This window comes from Haliotis asinina, chromosome 14, assembly GCF_037392515.1.
Source record: "Haliotis asinina isolate JCU_RB_2024 chromosome 14, JCU_Hal_asi_v2, whole genome shotgun sequence".
Taxonomy (NCBI): Eukaryota; Metazoa; Mollusca; class Gastropoda; order Lepetellida; family Haliotidae; genus Haliotis; species Haliotis asinina.
In genome coordinates, this window is record NC_090293.1 from 3,373,555 (window position 1) to 3,396,709 (window position 23,155).

General features: G+C 41.5%; 2 protein-coding genes across 2 annotated transcripts; one reads left to right on the forward strand and one right to left on the reverse strand.

Annotated features, from left to right (window-relative positions):
• Window positions 1–1,661: 1,661 nt before the first annotated feature.
• LOC137262009 (toll-like receptor 4) lies at window positions 1,662–4,214 on the forward strand. Its single transcript, XM_067799808.1, has one exon. It carries the CDS (start codon window positions 1,662–1,664, stop codon window positions 4,212–4,214), a length of 2,553 nt encoding a protein of 850 aa, XP_067655909.1.
• Window positions 4,215–8,536: 4,322 nt separating this feature from the next.
• LOC137261273 (sodium- and chloride-dependent glycine transporter 1-like) lies at window positions 8,537–22,128 on the reverse strand. Its single transcript, XM_067798994.1, has 13 exons — window positions 21,612–22,128; window positions 18,044–18,236; window positions 16,764–16,895; window positions 16,046–16,219; window positions 15,869–15,932; window positions 15,205–15,337; window positions 14,622–14,756; window positions 14,080–14,308; window positions 13,673–13,785; window positions 13,217–13,354; window positions 12,688–12,787; window positions 11,700–11,962; window positions 8,537–11,395 (listed from the first exon to the last, which is right to left on the reverse strand). Exons 1-13 carry the CDS (start codon window positions 21,720–21,722, stop codon window positions 11,159–11,161), a joined length of 2,022 nt encoding a protein of 673 aa, XP_067655095.1. The 5' UTR covers window positions 21,723–22,128; the 3' UTR covers window positions 8,537–11,158.
• Window positions 22,129–23,155: the final 1,027 nt, after the last annotated feature.

Genomic DNA, 23,155 nt, shown 5'->3' on the forward strand with positions numbered 1-23,155 from the left:
CATGTTTATGAATGTTGCCACACTGATTCTACTATTATAACAATGCGTATATTCCATGTATATGAATGTTGCCACACCGATACTGCTATTATGACAGCGTCTATATTCCATGTTTATGAATGTTGCAACACTGATTCTACTATTATAACAATGCGTATATTCCATGTATATGAATGTTGCCACACCGATACTGCTATTATGACAGCGTCTATATTCCATGTTTATGAATGTTGCCACACCGATACTGCTATTATGGCAGCGTCTATATTCCATGTTTATGAATGTTGCCACACCGATACTGCTATTATGACAGCGTCTATATTCCATGTTTATGAATGTTGCCACACCGATACTGCTATTATGGCAGCGTCTATATTCCATGTATATGAATGTTGCCACACCGATACTGCTATTATGGCAGCGTCTATATTCCATGTATATGAATGTTGCCACACCGATACTGCTATTATGACAGCGTCTATATTCCATGTATATGAATGTTGCCACACCGATACTGCTATTATGACAGCGTCTATATTCCATGTATATGAATGTTGCCACACCGATACTGCTATTATGACAGTGTCTATATTCCATGTATATGAATGTTGCCACACCGATACTGCTATTATGACAGCGTCTATATTCCATGTATATGAATGTTGCCACACCGATACTGCTATTATGACAGCGTCTATATTCCATGTATATGAATGTTGCCACACCGATACTGCTATTATGACAGCGTCTATATTCCATGTATATGAATGTTGCCACACCGATACTGCTATTATGACAGCGTCTATATTCCATGTATATGAATGTTGCCACACTGATACTGCTATTATGACAGCGTCTATATTCCATGTATATGAATGTTGCCACACCGATACTGCTATTATGACAGCGTCTATATTCCATGTATATGAATGTTGCCACACTGATACTGCTATTATGACAGCGTCTATATTCCATGTATATGAATGTTGCCACACTGATACTGCTATTATGACAGTGTCTATATTCCATGTATATGAATGTTGCCACACTGATACTGCTATTATGACAGCGTCTATATTCCATGTATATGAATGTTGCCACACTGATACTGCTATTATGACAGCGTCTATATTCCATGTATATGAATGTTGCCACACTGATACTGCTATTATGACAGCGTCTATATTCCATGTATATGAATGTTGCCACACCGATACTGCTATTATGACAGTGTCTATATTCCATGTATATGAATGTTGCCACACCGATACTGCTATTATGACAGTGTCTATATTCCATGTATATGAATGTTGCCACACCGATACTGCTATTATGACAGTGTCTATATTCCATGTATATGAATGTTGCCACACCGATACTGCTATTATGACAGCGTCTATATTCCATGTATATGAATGTTGCCACACCGATACTGCTATTATGACAGTGTCTATATTCCATGTATATGAATGTTGCCACACCGATACTGCTATTATGACAGCGTCTATATTCCATGTATATGAATGTTGCCACACTGATACTGCTATTATGACAGCGTCTATATTTCATGTTTATGAATGTTGCCTCATGGATACCGCTATTATAAAAGAGCCTATGTTCCATGCCCACAGATGCATCCATGCTGGCAATGTCATAGCAACATGACTGGTATTCCTTCAGGACTAACGATGAATGGTCTGCTGACAGTCATGGTGTTAGTGGTGGTCGTCACTGAAGCTCTAACTTCTATCCCTTGTCGTGTCTCCTACCACAAAGATGGGGCGCACGTGGATTGCAGACACCGAAATTTGACTGGAGTCCCAAATAATCTCCCTAGGAACACTTCACATCTCGACATGAGCTTTAATAATATCACAACCCTGAAAAACTATTCTTTCAGTGGGTTAGCAAATGTTGAAAGGTTACTGCTTGAATCTAGTGAGATTCGTTTCATGGAAGTCAACAGCTTCCATGGCCTCACTTCACTGCTGGAGTTATCTCTCAGTTACAACAACCTACCACCATCAGCCTATCCCACTGGCGTCTTCAGGCATCTTCTCAAACTCACCAAGCTGAAGTTGCAGGATGACCTCAGAACAACGCATGAGATCTCATTTCCAGATAAAGCACTTGCAGACTTGGTAAATTTGAATGAATTGTGGCTAGCCTCTCCATCAGAGCCCGTCTTCGGACCAGGGTTCGGTAAACTGAGACATTTTGAATGTCTTTACTTTCACACAAGAGCCTGTCAACTTACAACCCTCAGAAATGACACATTTCAGCCCTTAAAGGATACACCTTTGAAGGAACTTTACATCATTGGTTGTCTTCTTACAACCCTCGAAGCTGGTACCTTTGGAAACCTTCCGTGCCTCCGAGTTTTATACATAGAGAAGGCGAGGTCAATTGGTCTGAAGCCAGCCTTACGATCTCTCTATGGCCTTGCTGGGAAGAACATGTCACTCATCACCTTCTGTGCTGTTGGGCTAGAGACGGGTGAGAATAGTATGTCTAAGTTGAAAAACAACGAAACACTTGTCCTCACGAAAGGAATGATGACATATCTAAATCATATATGTGTCGAAAAGATAGACCTAAGTCAAAATAGGATTGTCATGGTGGAGGCTGATGTTTTAGATCTTTGCGATACATGTTTATTAAAAAAATGTTTGAAATACATAGATGCCTCTGGAAATATGATGGTAGGCGAGCTATCTGTGGCTGGAAAATTACTTTTCTTTGAGCAATTAGAAGTCATGGATGTGTCATATCCTTCATTTTCTTACCACGGGTCCAAAAGAAGAAAACTACATTCAACAGACCTCCAGGCATCTGCTGACGTCAGGGCCAAACCTTCCCTGATGATCCTTCTTCCCCGTCCAATCCGTTCTCTAAATATATCTGGAACATACATGTACGGTCATCTGAGCAAACGTTTCAGTTCAATTCACATTAGAACTCACAACCCAAACTTTACTGAACTAGTAGCTGCGGATTCAGACGTCTTGGAAGGGACTCGCCTCTATGGAGCAGCCACGCTAAAGTCTCTCGATCTCTCTGGTGCCGACCTGTGGAACATGCCCTCTGATATGTTTCATAGTCTGCCCAATCTAGAAGTCCTGAAGTTGAAAGACAGCAAGATGGATCTGGCCAGATCAGACTACCAAACACTCTTCGAACCTTTGACAAAGCTGACGTATTTGGATTTATCTGGAAATATGAAGCCAAATATTTATGAAAGTATGTTCACTAACCTGAGCAGTGTAACGCATCTCAGACTCTCCAACACAGGACTAACTGATCTCCCAACTTCTGTCAAATTTTTAACTCGTCTTCAACATCTTGAACTTTCAGACAACTTGATCAGTCACTTTCAACCCCAAACGAGACAGATTCTAGACGACATACAGCAGTTATCTCCCCGTTTAAGTGTGTCGTTGCGAGGAAATACCTTAGCTTGTGGTTGCAATAGTGTTGGCTTCATTGAATGGATGATGACGACGGATGTTGTGTTCGTTGACGTGCTGACGTATAGGTGTATAGATGAAGCGGGCACAGTGGGCCCATTAATGCCCGAATGGACTCACTACAACACCCTCTGGCGTGCGTGTTACAGCAGAATATGGCTCCCGACTGCTGTTTCTGCATTTCTAGTTGTATGGATTGTGATCCTGATCGCAAAGCTTGCGAAAAGCTATGCTCTGCCGTGGAAGCTCTTCGTCTTGAGGACGTGTGGTCTACCGTTTGATAAGCCTGACAGGAAGCATTTCCAGTTTGATCTATTCCTTTACTACGCCTCAACAGAGGATCATGATCTATTGTCATGGATATTCACCACTTTCAAACAGGAAATGGAGGACAAGCGATGTCTGCGTATGTGCATCCCTGACCGCAATTTTGATGTTGGTGTGTCCACAGCAGATGAGATTGTTATGGGCATCAACAACAGTTGGAAAACTGTGATATTTGTAACTGAAAACTTCCTTGAAGATGAATGGTGTTTCTTTACGCTGTCGTCTGCCCTCTACTCCACCACAACGCTGATGCCGAAACGTGTCCTTCTTCTATACACCCAGGACGTATTGGAGAAGGGGACGTCCCTGCCGCCTGCGTTGGATCAACTTCTTGACCAGGGCACCGCCATGGAACTGGACACAAACAGTGATGACAACTGGTGGGCAGAGCTTCAGGAGAAGGTGCTGGCGTGGATATGAACCTGGCTGACATGACGATGAACATTGCAGGGGCCCATCTGTATCACTCATTAGCCGTCTCCCGCAGGAACAAGTCGACACTGAAACCCATTTCGGCAACTGTACACTTCTTAAACACCCATTGACACCCAGTGGTAGGAAGACTATTGTTAAAAAACAAGAAAGTTTTGTCTACAAAGTCAAGTGTCACTCGCCTATGTATGTTAAACTTCCCAAAACTTCATAATGAAAGAACAGGTGCCATCTACAACCATATTAGACCGGAAATCGACCATCTTGGATCACATCAAACGACCTCCAGGGCATGACCAAATAACTGGCAGAAGCAGTGCCAATCCGCCGACATAAACACTCCCAGCAGACAAGGACAGCGCAACCTATCTGCCAACAGAATTGATACAAATACCTCCATATTTCAGATCTAAACATTTAAAAAAAAATAGTATTAGCTATATTTTGTATATCGTGTTATTTCAATAGACAATGCCTTTTTGTATTTCCTATTACTTGAACGTACAATGCCTTTTTGTATTTCCTATTACTTGAACGTACAATGCCTTTTTGTATTTCCTATTACTTGAACGTACAATGCCTTTTTGTATTTCCTATTACTTGAACGTACAATGCCTTTTTGTATTTCCTATTACTTGAACGTACAATGGCTTTTTGTTTTTACATAACGCAGATACACATTGCCGATTTGTATATCTTATTACCTGAATACGTAGTTGAATATACAATGCCTTTCCTTTTTTGTTTTGTTACATTTTGTTACGTGCATTCATCAATCGTCACAGTACAACAGTTACGTGCATTCATCAATCGTCACAGTACAACAGTTACGTGCATTCATCAATCGTCACAGCACAACAGTTACGTTCATTCAACAATCGTCACAGTATAACAGTTACGTGCATTCATCAATCGTCACAGTACAACAATTACGTGCATTCATCAGTCGTCACAGCACAAAAGTTACGTTGATTCATCAGTCGTCACAGTACGACAGTTACGTTGATTCATCGGTCGTCACAGTACAACAGTTACGTGCATTCATCGGTCGTCACAGCACAACAGTTACGTTCATTCATCGGTCGTCACAGTACAACAGTTACGTTGATTCATCAGTCGTCACAGTACAACAGTTACGTTCATTCATCAATCGTCACAGTACAACAGTTACGTGCATTCATCAATCGTCACAGCACAACAATTACGTGCATTCATCAATCGTCACAGCACAAGTTACGTTAATTCATCAATCGTCACAGCACAACAGTTACGTGCATTCATCAATCGTCATAGTACAACAGTTACGTTCATTCATCAGTCGTCACAGCACAACAGTTACGTGCATTCATCAGTCGTCACAGTACAACAGTTACGTTGATTCATCAGTCGTCACAGTACAACAGTTACGTTCATTCATCAATCGTCACAGTACAACAGTTACGTGCATTCATCAATCGTCACAGCACAACAATTACGTGCATTCATCAATCGTCACAGCACAAGTTACGTTAATTCATCAATCGTCACAGCACAACAGTTACGTGCATTCATCAATCGTCATAGTACAACAGTTACGTTCATTCATCAGTCGTCACAGCACAACAGTTACGTGCATTCATCAGTCGTCACAGCACAACAGTTACGTTCATTCATCAGTCGTCACAGTACAACAGTTACGTTCATTCATCAGTCGTCACAGCACAACAGTTACGTGCATTCATCAGTCGTCACAGCACAACAGTTACGTTCATTCATCAGTCGTCACAGCACAACAGTTACGTTCATTCATCAGTCGTCACAGCACAACAGTTACGTGCATTCATCAGTCGTCACAGTACAACAGTTACGTTCATTCATCAGTCGTCACAGCACAACAGTTACGTTCATTCATCAATCGTCACAGTACAACAGTTACGTTCATTCATCGGTTGTCACAGCACAACAGTTACGTTCATTCATCGGTCGTCACAGCACAACAGTTACGTTCATTCATCAGTCGTCACAGTGCAACAGTTACATGCATTCATCAGTCGTCACAGCACAACAGTTACATGCATTCATTAAGGATGGCCCGAGTCTGTTTGTGTGGATCTGCCCAGGTCACTTGAATGTCAGGAATTCTGAGGGCTACGAACGTTTCGAGAATAAGGGCCCAGATTATCTTCTCGTCGTCTCCGTTGACAATGCAAAGGAAAGGCAGTCCATCAGAAGTTTCCTTGAAGCGGTGTGGTGGATTCTCATCGCTGAGTGTCTAAGGAAGTGGCGGCATCATCTTTCGTCTCTGTTTGTTCAGTCCGCTCTTCACTGAATAGAAGGACTTGACTGGCGCTGCTTCATCTCGATTGAGTCGTGAAATCCCCTCGTCGTAGATAGTCGGTACTGGCGTTGTCTCAGTTTGAACCCGTCGCCGGAGAGCACTGGCAATCTTCAGAGCACCTTGATCCTCCTGTGGATGATTGTGTGGGGACTGATTTCGAACAAACTGTCCTACTGTGGTGCACTTACCAAGACAGCCTCCACGAACACACTTCCAGTGTACACAGGTCTGTCTGTTGAGTCTGTATCTGTAGCCATCTAGTAGTATCTGCTGTCCTTTCTGTGATGGGAAGTACTCGACTTTCTTTGGGTTTGCCATGGTTAGCAAAGAGGATTTTGGTTACAAGCATTCTAAAGTAATACATTTCCTTCTCAATAAGAAAAATCTCTCTCAATAAATAGAACATTTCCTTCTCACTTTGTTCTATCCCTAAATATGTTTTCTACCCTTCAACCGTGCGAGATGGAGTATAACCTCCGCTAACTGCGCTTTGTCCTCTACTCCCCTAATCCATTGTAAGCATTAGTGCACACTAACCGGTAAAGTCCACGCGTGTTGCAGGTAAGCGTATCGCTGTCACAACAATTTTTGTAGCTATTATTCCCTGTAGCTATTTGTCCCTGTAGGCATTAGTAGACCAAACCGTCAACAACCAGACATTGAGCTTTCTCTGTGACAGGCTGCTTACAACAATCAACAAGTTTGTATAATGTAACGAGCAGATTATTTACTTGTTTGTGTACACAACCAAGATTAAACTACTGCTCACGACCTCATACTCCGGGTATGCATACTGTTTCAAGACCGGCGAACCTATTCACTGCGCATGCGTTATGGGAGCAGCGCAGCACAGGTGTCGAAACCACTGTTTCACACAGCGCTAGGGGAAATTTGGTGAATCGTTTGAACTCTGATTTCGCGGTCTTTTTTTCTTCGCGTTCTTTCAACCTTATAGGTTGAATTGGCATTTTTGATGGTTTGATTCTGTAAGTGCATACCGAAAGGTATCAGAATCTGCAAAGTTTTGTTTTACGCTGCATGTGACCTTTAAGTTGTTTGCATACATTTCATGTATTCATATTATTGTCAATCCAGACGCCATGTCATGTATTCATATTATTGTCAATCCAGACGCCATTTCATGTATTCATATTATTGTCAATCCATATGCCTTGCCATGTATTTCTGTTATTTCTGTATAATTCATGCATTGATATTACTGTTAATCCAGACGCCATGTATTTCTGTTTATCAATTGTATCCAATTCTGTAACACACAACACCACTGACAGTAAACTTTTTGACTGTAATCGTTCTTCTTCTTAAGGTATAATCAAGTTCCCAAACACGGGTCAAAAGCTTGATTATAATATGATCCTGATTTATGTCTTGTGTCGTTCAGCAGTCAATATGTGAAAAAGTGACACATCGTTTCAGAATTTTTCACACTGTAGTCTCATTGGTCACGCTAGGATAGCACACCTGTCAACTAATTGCATGATGTCCGCCATTAGTTAGCCAATAATGAGCAATCAATCAATTAAGGTAGTGGCGGTTAATTCTTTGAATGAAGGATGCTGTTTTTACACTCGCACTTTCCGACAGGGTGTAGTCAGTATAGATTAGTAAATCCACACATATGAACACTGCCTTTTGACAAAGACACTGTGGAAGTGATTAATCAATCAGCGTGTTATCGGTTAATCCTTAGATCGATGTTTATTTCTGTAACTCATCTGATAAACCCTCTTGCATCGCTTACATGCACACATTACATAACAATCCTGACACTTGGTATTGTGTGGAATCCAGTGTTCATGTAATGCCACATATTTTAGCAGTTCCTTCTTACCCTCAGTTGCCTCACTTTATTATATCATACGATGATATACAAACATTTCGATGGCTCACAGACTCCCATATCAGCCACAGACGGCCTTGACCATGTCAAACCAATCACCACAACGTCAACAATAGAAGCACATGGGAAATATGTTCTTGATCACTTTATTCCATGAACATATCCAGCAGTAAAACGTACATACGTTCAATAGCAAAAAAGCATCTAAACGCAGCTATATACACAATATACACATGGTAATATATACACATATACACCGACACTGCCAACAGTGAGCGTGTTGTAAATATAAGTCACAAAGTCTGTCCAATCATAGGCTATATTCACTGTACAATTCCGGCGGCATCACGGTTACGGTGGCACAATATCTGACACTCGTTTTGTTATGCATTGTTACAGGAATTCAAAATTACACAATACTGTAAATAAACTTTAAGGAAATAAAACAGACCGTTTAGTACAAATGCTCAAAAGATAAAATGCCCAAACTGAAGAATCGTATTGGCATCTGGTATACTTTATCTCCTAGGTAGATGTGTCAACATTATGCAGATAGAGTCGATGAGACCGTTTGATGCTGTTGGTGAACATCTGCGTCAACATGAAATTAACCGGCTTCCGGTTTTAAGTAATTATCCCATGGTTGGTGGCTAATTCTATGGGTCGTAGTTTATTTTTTCAATGGAGATCAATTCTTCGATTGGTGCCTATCAAGAGCTTTTACTTGGCATTCCAAGACCTTTTTAAAACGTGTGAGAAAGCATAACTCGCCGACTTTCCCATAAAGAATTGTGTTTTAGCATACAGTTACATTGGTGTAGTTATGGTGTAAATGATGCCTCGGATGTAGATGGTAAACTCCCTAAATGGGATATAGTTCGAAAGGCAACGCCTGAAAATAACTGCTAAAGATATAAAACAAATATCACATTGAATAATCAAAATTAAAATATAAGTATTGGTTTTATTACAAAATAGTTCTCAATACAAGAAAACCCAAACATTGGCAGTAAATAGTTTGCCAACGGGAACACATAGCGGTATAAAAGCCATCCGAGCAATAGGATGGAACCAGTGAAAGAACTTACAGCGTAATCTGTCAAAACGGGCTTCTTAATGACCGAAATGGTATTTGACATTACATACATGAATAAGAAATCAACACAATTATCTGCTGTAGACAGGAATTCAGATTAGCGAGTTTCGACAGATTTTACTGCTGCGCCTCTCGTATATGGTTTGACAATATTTTGGCAAATCTGGCAGTGCTTGACATGTAAAGCAGCCTAAACGTATCACATAAATACATCAGACACAAATCATACCAGTGTACTCGTTGTTGGGAAACAAATTAGGACGTCACAAACTTGTCTGTTAGGTTTCATATTTACACCTTTTAAGACACTTACTATCGGTCTGGTTTCATCAGCCTTTAGTGTAACAGCATGGAAAAATATGGGGCAGATTCAACATTGACATATCTGTTCTCATACATGGAATGGCTGTAAGGATTCTCATCATGAATTTGTTTGTCTTGGAAACAATAGAAGTAAACAACATTTTAGAATTTGAGAACGGCCGTGAATGAAGTGTTATTATCAGGAGTCTCAGAGTCAGCAGATCTGTTGAGTAATCAGCAAAGTGGTCATGTTGTGGTATAATGCCCATCTGTGAGAGAACAGCATACTTCCATGCATTAACTCCAAAATGCGTATGATATACCCGTGTTCAAGACACAAACATGTGTGTATCATAAATAATCTGGCGTATAATAACTATATAAAAATAATAGCTTTGGTACATTCTGCACGTGGCACAACCAGTACGGCGTACAAAAGCACCTGACTATGGAATGCTTCTGGTTTTTGTCATTTGTAAATGCATGTTTACGTATGTTCTTAAATAGGCTACATAAACAATCTCTTCTTGTCTATACATTGGACAGATCGCAATTTGTGCAAAGTACTTCAAACACAACCATTTTAGAATCTGGATTCATTTAGTAAGGTGGTGAAAAGACATTGCCAAATTGTTTTTGCTCAGTTAAATCCATCAATCCGAAGAAAATTTGTTCTCAGAGGTACATAAAAGCATTTCAATACCCGTCATTGATCGGATAGTTGGACCGGATAATGTGACACACTATAAATTCATCAAAATATAACAGATCAGTCAAACAAAAACATGTTCTGTGGAGACTGTCTTCTTGTACTCCTCCTCCTTGACATCGCACAAGTTTCTATGGTAACTATAATGTCGGTTGGTGTCCGGGAATGTGGGAGTCTTTTCATGGATATAAAAGTCATATCCTCGTCGCACGTGACACACAACACAAAGATATGTCATTAGGTGTACCGTCTATGCGCGTGACGTCACAAGACAGTGTAATGCCTAGATTGTAAAATCTGATACTATCACATACTGTTCAACGTGTGTGTCCGATACTATCACAGCTTGTGAGAATCTATCACAGTCACGATCAGAGGCTACGTCAGGACGTCTTCGGGAGTCTGAATCTAACACAGACTGCCTGAATCTAATTACACCTGGATGCCCTGGAACTTTCTTGGCCGCTCCAAGGATACCCCCTAGCACCACTATTTGCGCATCGCGCTATCTTCATTCATAACCTGTTGCCGTGCGAACAGTTTCAGGCATATTCTGCTATTTTCCACTTCCAGTAAAGCTCCTTCTAATCTTCCCGCCGTTTCCGACATTGCATTGATTGTCGTCTGCTTCTTTTCGGTTCCATTCTCAAACATTGGCGACGCTGGGACTGAGTGACACCCGGCTGTTGATGACGGAGGACGCCGGAGAGAGCCTCGTGTCGGCCGTCATAGTGGAAGCGTTGCTGCCGAAAAGGAAGGTGGGGCGTGCTTTCTGAATATCGTCGACTTGGACCTCTGACGGGGCGTACCGACTGTGTTTCTGACGATCCTCAAGCTTGTTGGGACCCCACTGGGGAAGAGGTGCCATGTTGTAGACCAGCAGCTGAAAAAGAGGTGCAAGGTCACACAACGAAGATGGAAAATCACATAAGGACAATACTTTCACTAATATAATCAATGCTTCTGATCAGGTTGTACGCTATAAATACATCTGTCCACGGACTGACACAAATCCTCGGAGTGTCTCTCACTCACCCCTTGAGGTTAACATCATTCTTTACAACATTCATGCTCTTTCTACATACACTGGATGTTAAACTGACTGAGTTGGGAAGTCAAACCAACCCGGTCGGCTGTTGGTCGAGCCCCTTAGAGACAAGCCAGTGGTGAAAGAAAAGAGAACTCACCGAGAATCCGCCCTCAACGCAGTATTTGTACATGAAGTAGAGAGGCACGACAAGGATGGGAAACATCACGATGAGCCAGCCGACTGACAACATGGCCGCGGGGTACGAGGCTGTCTCATAGGTGGGACTCTTGTACAGCACCATGTTGAAGATGATGGTGGCGCCGATCACAAGCGGGGAGACAAACTTCCAGCAGATCTTCCAGTACAGGTTTGGCTTCATGCCCAGCATCATTTCGATGTCCTCAGAGAATCGCTCGAATTCTGTGAACAATGCGTACATCAGTATGAACCTGCAGACAGTGTTTTGGTTGAATGAATGAGTGAGTGCGTTTAGCTTTACGCCGCTTTTAGCAATATTCCAGCAATATCACGGCGGGGGATTCCAGAAAATGGGCTTCACACATTATACCCATGTGGGGAATCGAACCCGGGTCTTCGGCGTGACGTGCGAACGCTTTAACCACTAGGCTACCAGAACGCCCCGGTTGAATGAATGAAGGGTTCGAGTTTGACGCTGTTTGGTTATGGAGTAATGTGGACGGAAACCTCATATTGATCACCACTTTGATGAAGCACACAAGCAGGGATATTGTAGGGAAAACCAGAGATTCATAACAGTGAGGAATCAGATTCGAACCCACAAACTGTGTATCCTGTTACCTAAAGTATGCAACCCATCACTGGGAGAACCAAGGACGGTGCGTTTTTCATTTATATGTCATTTGTATATATAATATATAACTGTGCCACTGACACACATTATCATTCACAATGAAACAGGACATGTTATAATGTATTACATTACAAGAAACATGGTGACGGTCTGCCAACAATCTGTGGCTGGTATGATGAGCAAAAACTCACAACCAAAGGACACTGGCCAATTCACTGATTCGTCATGTACCCCATGCCGACAAACATAGGGCGCATGAGGCATATTGTATCCAGGATCCCCATAACAACCTAAGGACTGCATGCCCACTTACTGTAGATCCAGTTGAGGGCGACGATCTCGATGAGCCCAACGACGAGGAGAGGGAAGCCGCCCACGCTGTAGTCCACCAGATTCAACAGGTAAATACCACCCTGAAAAGATATGACTCCGCTAAAAACGTCTGTTGAATTTTCACTGTACTTATTCAACATTTTCTAAATGTAGAATACTGGTTGTTGTCGACTATAACAACTATTCAGATCGAAGTCCGCCGCCCCGCCGCCACCGCCCGCATATGCAAGAATATCGCCACCTAGTCGTTTGCTTTTGTCCACCTAACCATACGTAACAATCAAGCACGTTTATCAGTCATTCTGAACGGGGTGGTTTGATTAACACAATTGGTTTTGATCTCAATTGTTAACTGTATTCAGCTGGAGCTGTGAATGCAATATAAATATATATATTTCTCCTTTGGCTGGATAATAACTGCACATGTCCGTTAACAACTTTTAGGGCATGCGTATTGCTCATTTAACGTAACCGTTCTCATTATTATTGTGATTGTGTTAGCTGTGTACCTTGCACACCATGGGGAGCCCGAGAAGGAAGCTGACAATGACGATAGCGAGTCTGAAAATTGTTGAGGCCAGTTTGCCGGGCAGGGAGGAGCGGAACTCATCGATGAAGGCGCTCATCACACACTCGACCATGGAGAACTGAAAACATATACGTGCAAAGTGAAACTATTTGGTTTGGCCACAAATAAACACGAAAACATGACACAAAACTAGAATAGTCAAAATCACCCTCGTTATTTAATTGAAGTTAATTACTGTGTATAATAATTTCATCAACATTACAAATATTTTCTCAATGTCGTCGCTGCTGGCGTTATTGTGACGATCACAATTCATTCAACAGAACCATCATTTTGATTATTAACTATTCTTAATAATTATAAAACAAATTTAATGCAATTGCTATGTTTTATTAATTATCTTTATGACTGCGATCAATAATATTAGATGTATCACCTGAGATCCGAATCCGAGAGTCGCCATCATGAGGAAAAAGAAGACCGCCCATAGAGGTGAGACGGGCATACGGGATATAGCCTCTGGGTACACAACGAACGCCAGCCCCGGACCTGGAGAAGAGGCAAACCACATACTTCACTCTTTTTCAATACATTCTTGTAAACACAAACAAATTTTTTTTTTCCCGCTAAGTCACTGTCAACGTTTACATTTTCCCATTGCAAAACTAGTAACTTGGAGCACAGTTCAGAAGCATATTAACATTGCATTTCCAGTTGCTTATCCAGTTACAAGAGATTCTGTTTCACGGGGGTGGGGTGATAATTACAGGGCCAACACCAGACAGAAAGTACTCCAGAACGTCCATTATAGACTCTGTTACAGTTGACAGTATCTACACTCACCACCATCAGCAACATCAGCAACGGAGACACCCTTCTCTTTGGCCATGAAGCCAAGGATGGAAAAGATGACCAAGCCAGCGAAGATACTGGTAGAGCAGTTGATGAGGGCGACGATGATGGAGTCCTTGTAGCAGTTATTCTTGAACTTGTTGAAGCTTGACATGGTGATTAGCCCACCTGTGCAGGTACTGAGGGAGTAGAAGATCTGCGTGGCCGCGTCGCTCCACACCTACAGCACATACAAGCATGCCTCACATCAGACCAACATCACCAGCAGAAAGGGGCAAAATACTTGCCTACTGGCGCTACACAGTATCACAACTAGCCCAACAGGATCAACTTCACATGCAGCTTACCAAGGTGGATATCCTCACAAACATACTGATAGGCAGAAATAAGGGAACGACTATTGAGGGGCCATGACATTGATTTAGCTGCCTCATCCGCAGACATATTTTTCATGTGAATCCAACACTCTCTGTACAGGGCGCTGCTGAATTAAAATCCTACTCATTCACTAACTCGAGAAGACGAGGACTTACCCGCGGGTCGCCAAGCCTGGAGAAGTCGGGTTCCAGATAGTAGATAATGCCATCGAGGGCACCCTCTAACGTCACACCCCGGATGAGAAGAACGGTAAGCATGATGTAAGGGAAGACAGCAGTGAAATACACCACCTGAAACACATGCAGGAAAGGTGACCACATTGTAATTGACACAAGCGGCTGTAAAAGCAACGCATAGAGTCAAAGGGAGACAACTTGGTAACAAAACTGAACCGTCCCCATGTTTGAGTGCCGTACAGGTGTTCTCTTCAACAAAGCTAAGATGTGAGGGGCGATGGCCGCCACATAGCTGGAATACTGCTCAGTGTGTGGCGTAAAACTAAACTAACTCACTCACAAGATGTGGGGGCCATCCTTATTATTTCATTAACATTCAAGTATTTCATAAATAATTTCGCGGTGGGATTTAAGAGTTCCTGGCAAATAAGGCAGTGTTCAGTACATGCAACGGTTAGGACTGTTTTGTGAAGTATTAACGATAGTTTGAACAATAACCAAAGACAGTATCGGGTCATTACAGATAACCTAAAGGAATAACAAGTGAAACTGTAACAATTACCTTTCCGAGGGACTGTATGCCCCGAATTAAACACGCTCCAACGATGACCCACGCGCCGAGGAGGGAAAGCGCCAGTTTCCAGTTAACCGACCCAAGTTCCCCAATATTGTCATTCTGTTCAAGAACGAAGTATCTGAAACAAACAAGTCAGAGCGTTACTGGGACACTCGAAGTAGATGCAGACGTTTCATTCGACTTCACGCAATATCCAGACAATAACAGCACGAAAAGTCTTCAGACATTGCACCCAACGCAGGAAGCGAACCTGGGTCTACATTTTCGAAGTACTCTCATCGCTAAAATAGTCGTAAGTGCCATACATTAACATCAACTTCGACTTTCTTAGCGCTAAGAGAGCTTCGAAAATCTAGCCCCTGAATCGTAGTCTGGACGACATAAGGTACCCACGCAGTCACTCACGCAAATTATTAAAATCTAATGAAACATTAACAGCGTTAGCCTGTCTGAACTTCTTGGATGCTGTTGAAACAACGCTACACCAGCGCTAAGCTAATCGTTCCATATATATCAAACATCACCATGTAACATTACTTTGGAGCTAAAATTCATTTTTGGTCGTATTAAACCTTTGGTTGCTTTTTGACGCAAGCCGATCTAACACCTTGATGAAATGTACGATGATATTCGCTGCTCAATAACTCACTTATAATATTCCTCCGCAGGGGTGTTGACCGTTACGTTGCTGGGGTGTAATGGGGGCACCACGGCTGCAATTTAAGGGGAGATAACCCTATTATATTTGTCAACACAATACAAAAATGATCTTTTTCGACACTGCGTATTCCAATCTTTACAATATCAGTAAAACCTGAATACATACCATTGTCTGAGAAGTTATGGGGGAGACAGCTGTTGGTGTTCCATGCATTTCCACATGTTGTCCATGGCAACACGGGTGTCATGGAGGCACCGAGGTAAAACAGCGTATGCGCAATTATGACGTTGTAGTACAAGCTGATCAGCCATGATACAAGTACCATGCCGTACCCAAGACCTGAAATATACAAATCAATATTCTGTAAGGAAATCTAATATTACCTGCGTTATCTCACTGTGTCCCAGAGACATACATTAGTGCTGTAGACATACAAATAGAAGAATACATCGGTTGCCATAGCAACAGTGCATCTTAATCACGATTTCGCTGCTGTGTGAAATATGAGCCAACGGATGCGACAGTTCAGTCGACAACTTAAGCTCTTGTATTTCAGACACCATCTTATTGACATATTGTTCTGACATACCCTTGAGTATTGTCATTTTCATGGAATAAATATTTTATTTGTTGTTCTCGTGATAACGGAAATAACGTTGTCGGAGTAACGATGTTAATAAAATATCCCTATCAGATCAATGTGAATGAGTCGACTATTCAGTTTTCTGGCTGGGAAAGAACGGGGTTGTTTTGACATTCTTATGAAGTAATAAAGAATAGGCTGATCGAACAATTAAACAATATGGCATGAAGAACAGAATCTGGGGCAAACACATCCCCTCAATAGTTACAGTAAAACAGTTAGATTTTGAAAATCCATTACCTTTCAACAGCGGGTTGATTCTCCAGATAGAGATAGGTCCGAGACTTGCAAACTGCCCGAACGCCAGCTCCATGTAAAACAGAGGTAGACCCACGGCCGCCAGCATGATGACATATGGAATGAGGAAGGCTCCTGCGAATGAAGCGGAGGATTAGTCTCAAGTATTTGTTTGTTTGTATTTTGTTGCTGGTATATTGAATCTGGAACGGCTATTCAACATTCATATATTCAACAACGCCTCCACCTCCGGAATCCAAAACAACGTTAACATCTATATGTCACTATGATGTCACTTAAAACCCCGATCCTAACGGTTGATATCCAGTGTTATACATTATACAATTTCGAATCATTTCTGTGTTTCTAAAACGACATTTTCGCTTAAAATGTTAACAAATCACCAAATAATTGAATATTGATCATCTTTGGGAGAGTTCGTCGATATTCTTGTTTTTGTATATCTAAATGACGGTGTTTACATGATACAGACGTTTTTTCGATCGATGTGATATAATCGTCAACTAACTAACTAATTAAATAAATAATTGAATAAAAAAATTCTACTCTTGATCTGGAGGCGGTAGCTATAGCAACAAATTAACCCCAGATGTGACCTTGGCACAATACGTCATGATTAAGTAGGTGATGTCCGGCAAATATAACGTATAGCTACCGCTATGTTGGTTCGTCCTTTAGAACGAGGATGTCCAACTGAAATTCAATGAGCGAGATCTGTCGTGAGTGTACATCTGTTTCCTAACAAGGATTTACGTAAATACATATTCAATTAAACAACCACAGTCGCCTAGGGCGATTCGCGCCATCAATACAATTTCCTACCTTCTGCTACATATTTCCTATTATTTCCCGGTCATGTGATAACAACACGCATTACAAGTGGGTCGTTCAAGTCTTAATTACGCCATTTACAAACAAAGACATCGAATGGACAACAGAATGGCTGTAGTCGTTGGTGAAACCTGTTCTTTGGTGATGCTTGCCTTAAACATATCCATGAATTATTTGTTGGTTTATATGATCCCGTATCCCATGCTCATGGATTGTCTGGTTAACGTGGCGTGAAACAACAAACAAACAAAACAATAACGTCATTCAAATACGTCGTGACTCATTACCCGGATGTAAATGAGGCGCTTGAAGTAAGATGAGCCCAGACACAAGTTTTGTTTTGGTATGGTGCGAAAATACTCACTAACAAAATTGGTAGTGTGGTAATTATTAAGTGCAAATATATTTTTATTATCTTTATTCAGTCTTACCTCCACCATTCTTGTAGCAGAGATAGGGGAACCGCCAGACATTGCCTAGTCCTACTGCATAGCCGATACAGGTGAAGATGAACTCCAGCTTGCCGCCCCAGGCACCTCGATCCGCCTCACCACTCTTAACGTCCGTGCTGCTGTCGACAGTGTCCGCCGTCGTAGTACTGTCCACTTCATCCTTTTTTTCTTCCTGAAATTAATTAACGCACTATGTATACGATGTAAATTACATCCCTGTTTTATTCAAGTTATATATTACATGTATATGTGTATATATCTGATAAACCTCCATTATGGATTTCACGTTAAATGCAAGATTTCAATCAAACAGCGTCGTACAGACTGACCAGTGATACATCAGTACAGTTCAGCGATGTAATAATGTAATCCCTAATTATGCCGTGACCTTTCATGACTTTCATACATCAAATATTCAGATAATGTTTGTAACATCATAGGCTGATCCAGGATTTTTTCAAAGTGGGGATGTGTGTGTGTGCGTGCGTGCGTGCGTGCATGCATGTTGGGGTGGTGGTGGTGGGGGTGGGGGTGGTTCGAACTCAATCAGAGTCAAGCGGTTATATGCAAAGGTACAAATAAAAATGGAATCCACTGATTAATTTCTCCGATGTGGAAATAAACGTCTTTTCCATATATGGATTTAATTAAAGTTCATGACCACCTGGCTTCAGGCTTAGTCCGATGGGTCCCAGACTATGTAACAATCGCCTCTGTGACGTTACTTCCCTGTTTAACATCAATGCGATTCTTCCATGGATTAATGTTTCTATATCCAGTAACGTTTATCACCTTTGGCAGCACTGACTTAACGGAGTGATGTCTGAGAGCTCTCAGTGAATCAACTGACGTCACTGGCGCTATGCCAACGTGTGAGCTCTAGTGATCTGCTTGGAGTAACTGCTGACGAAAATATCTCAGATACGAGGGGGCTTGTGCGTTAACGGGCGATCACGGGGGGATCAATACACTTGCGTGGGTTTAACACAATTACATCGAAGCACACAGCTACAGTCCTGAGAACCAATCAACTAAGGGGGATAACTCGACGACGAGAGACGCGCCTAGGTAACTAAATGCTCAAGGCATGTACCCAAGATACAGGTATATGTACTAGAAACACAGTTACATGAAGATGTATTTCCATGTTTTGAATTAGGTAGATAGATGTAGTATGTCAATATAGTTAGATAAGTCAAACGATGGCGACAACAGTGCGGCATGGATGGCATCAGAGCATCAACGAACCGTTACAAGGAGTGTCTTGTAGTGGCTGGGTTGAAAATGTCAACATATAAATTTCTTTTCCTTATGCATAATAATGTTTTAGAAATGGACCATGAATTCACAGTTCCGAATGTATTTTGTGACAAAATCTTATTGGTAGTTCTTCAAAGGAAGCACGGAACATGAAGAACCAGCCTTGACACAAATGAATTATAATTTACCCCGATTATCTGTAATGAGGGGGCGATGTGGTAACCTAGTGGTTTAAGCGTCTACTCCTCACGCTGAAGATTCGGGTTTGATTCCCCTCATGGGTGCAATATGTAAAAAACATTTCCGGTGTCCCCCGTCGATGTATTGGTGAAATACTGCTAAAAGCGGTGTAAAACAATACTCGATCCCTCACTCACTCACTGTAATGAGTGGCCCGGGCAAGTTTGTCAGAGGTTATAATAATGAGTCATTCACTTGTTTTATCTACTCCCAGCATGAAACTCTTTTCGGGACAGTCACCAGATATGTCAGCGTACCAATATAAATACCAGGTCTTTGCAGGTTTCAACATATTGTCCTTACAGACACGTGCCCTTCCACATTACAAAACAATGTGTATAAGCCTCCAGGAAAATGGTCAATGCTCACTTGAATGCTGTTGATAAATACTTGAAACATACTGCATTGCCAACTTAAACGGACTAGGCACAGTTAACTTTGAGAACATACCGCAAGACATTGCCAATGCATATGAGTAAAAGGTAATATATATTCATACAGATGAAACATTTCCAAAGGTATGGAATAAATTGTCACATTTCCCTGATGTTTCTTTATCATCTGTTTCCTCCTTGGCTTCATTGTTTGCAGACACGTGACGATCCGGGGTAGAATAGGCCTTAGCAACCCATGCTTGCCGTAAAAGGGCAACTATGCGTGTTACATACAGACCGCCGCCATACAGACGGAATATTGCTGCGACTTAAAACTAAACTCACTCACTTATTCAACCATCATTTGCAATTTTTTCAGTCTTGTAAATCCAATATCCCGTACGTTTTGGAATGGTGTATGTGGCGGGTTTGAACTGATGTAACTATGACAACACTAACGAGAGGCTCTCTTCTGAAATTTGTTGCATGACCAACAAGGAAGTTTTAACTGTGATACTTCCTTCACACAATCCACCCTGACTTTAAATAAAGTGGGATTTTACCAGGAAACTTACATTTATAAAGGCAGACTTGGAAAACCAAACACACCCGGCAGATAAACATGTCTATATGCGACATGATCGTATGTATTTGTAACTTATTACGATACTATTAAAGCTATCAACAATATAAAGTTCTGAAGTTCAAGAATGGAGAGATGAATAGGTGCTCTCAATGATATCTTTTAAAACGCAGTGTTACAGTTCCGCTTCATGGCAGCAGTTTTTTTATATCTGCTCTACCAAGTGGGTTGACCTGAAAAATTATTAGCACTGTAAAACCGGATTTTAGTGCGGACTAAAGCATGCACCCATTCCAGCGTCCCCCCAACACACACTTGCTACGTAAATGCACTTTATCTCACCTGTATCAGAGGTGTCTACTTATCAACTACATGAATACAATTGTGCGCATGCTGAATTCACTGGCACTCTTAGCGAAGATTCACGTGTATTGGTTTAATAATGTTAAGGTGTGGCTTGGGAATTAATTCCCAGACGGGCATAGATGACTAGAGGCGCAGTGATAGAAACCTCATCCTGTCCAGCCAAACACCTTAATAAAAAATCAATATTTCGGTGTAGAGACCGATCGGCGACGTTTTTGAAGAATTGGTTTCTACGGCAACGACATACGTCACAATCTTCCTTCAAGATTACGCGTCCCTGGAAGCTTCCTAGCGCTATCGATTTTTGTCTCCAAGACATACAAAATAATCAGGATTGAAGAAAAATCAATCACCATTCCTTGGCAACTTTCCAAGTCCGGTCAAATCCAGACTGAACTAAATGTCGTCTGCTTCCCCCTCACTTCCAGCCATCAGTAGGTGTAGTTGCCACGGTGACAAAATCATGTTAAGTGTTTTCGAATACGCAAAATCAATAGTTAAATAAATTATGTCATTCCAACAAAACTGCCTCCATATTGTCTTTAAAATTCAATTTTTGAATGTGTTTACACTAGTAATGGTCGTCTAAGAGAAAACAGTACAGCGAATTGTTTAAATAAACATGAAAAATGAAAATGTTGTGAAATAATTGTGAAACAAATGCAGAACTACAGCGATATTATCATTTGAAATTGTTATGAACAGAAAAATGTAACTTTCTTACCTTCTGAACTGTATGAAACACATATTTTATCGTTTGTCCCTTCTCGTTCCCACCGAGCATCGGTTCACACACTTCTTCTATATTGACAACCTGTAGCAGTTCTTTAGACATTTCGAGTGATACTACTTCAAAAACACTGAAGACGAAGCCTTAAAGTGAATGTTCAGCTACTCGTGTGCGCCAAACCCGCGTGGCTGTCGACTTTTACGATATAAACACATGGCGATGCGTGGGCTTTATATAGACGGCGTGACGTCATGACCACGTGACTACATTCACCACGACCTTCTTTGATGTTTACAAACAATCCCGATTACGACATATCTACTGTACCTTTCCGTTCGTTATTGAAATTACTCCAAGAGCGTATAATTTGGACGTCGCTTTTCAAGTATGTGATGAAATAAGAGAAACTGGTTATTTAGGACAGGTTAGCATTGAGAGGAGGTATATAGGTTAAGACTGTCATTTCACGGTAGGTATCTTTGTACGAACTCTCTACCACAAGCTTCTACACGCCATTATTTTGATGATGAAAACTACGGTATTTACGCGTCAGTTGATGGTGTGTAATTTAGAAACAACATCGTTCACTTGATACACAGTGTTGGTTTGGTGATTAATGTTTATTATTTATTTGCGCGTTTCTGATGCAAGTTCGTGACAGCTGGTTTCTATAATCTAGGATACGTTTCTAGGAACGATGACTGGAAAAACAGACTTCCTACCGTATATGGTGTTCAGATGTGTAAACAAGGTCATGCCAAATTAGAGAGATTGTTGCATGATTATGCGTGTTTATGTACTGGTGATAAGTATAATAATATTGATCTCTACTCCATCACCACTGTTACTACCGTCGTCGTCGTTGTTGTTGTCGAAGGTGGTGTTTATGGCTATGTAACAGAGGATTCCGTTAATTCTTCCTTTGTAATTGTATACCCGCTTCCTTCTCTGATATGTTATCGAGGTGATCTATGCCATACATAGGTTATTGTTTTCAAGGGGAGTGAGCTGTCCTTCACAGGTGCATGTTTAGTTAGATTTGTTTTATGTACATAAGATACAGTGCTGAAGCTGTCTTTTGCAGTGGACACATTTTCTGTAAAATATTAATATTACATCAAGAGAGGGAACTGAAGGTTTTTTTTAAAAGATCTGACTATTGATTTTAGACACAAATAGCATTCCGTACTATATATAACACACTAGTGTAAGGGAGGAATCGATCCGGCGGGATGAAGGTCGCCACTTTGCAGTGATGTTGTGGGTGTCGCGCTGTAAATGTCGGTGTTGGCGACGGGGATACAGTGCTCGTGCCAGCGGGAGGAAAGATCAGAAGAAGAATTTTCTCAACAGTACCTGTGCAGTTATGTAAGATCAAGGCGGATGAATGAAGAGAAGGGTCGGGGTGTGGGGTCCTTGGGAGCAGGTGTTGGGGCCTGTGGGGAGGTGTTGGGGCTGATTGATTTGGGGGAGGGGGAGGGGGGTGGCGGTGGGGCTGTGAAGAGCTAGTGAGGTTGGGTTAGTCTTGTACACCCGTC

What these genes read in the sequence shown, in the direction of transcription:
- LOC137262009 (XM_067799808.1), top strand. Translation starts at nt 1,662, where the DNA reads ATGACTGGTATTCCTTCAGGACTAACGATGAATGGTCTGCTGACAGTC.
- LOC137261273 (XM_067798994.1), bottom strand. Translation starts at nt 21,722, where the DNA reads ATGTCTAAAGAACTGCTACAGGTTGTCAATATAGAAGAAGTGTGTGAA. An exon ending in CCATAACTTCTCAGACAATG is followed by an intron (nt 15,933 to 16,045) that starts GTATGTATTCAG and finishes CTTAAATTGCAG; the next exon opens with CCGTGGTGCCCCCATTACAC. An exon ending in CGCCCTCAACTGGATCTACA is followed by an intron (nt 11,963 to 12,687) that starts GTAAGTGGGCAT and finishes CATTGTTCACAG; the next exon opens with AATTCGAGCGATTCTCTGAG.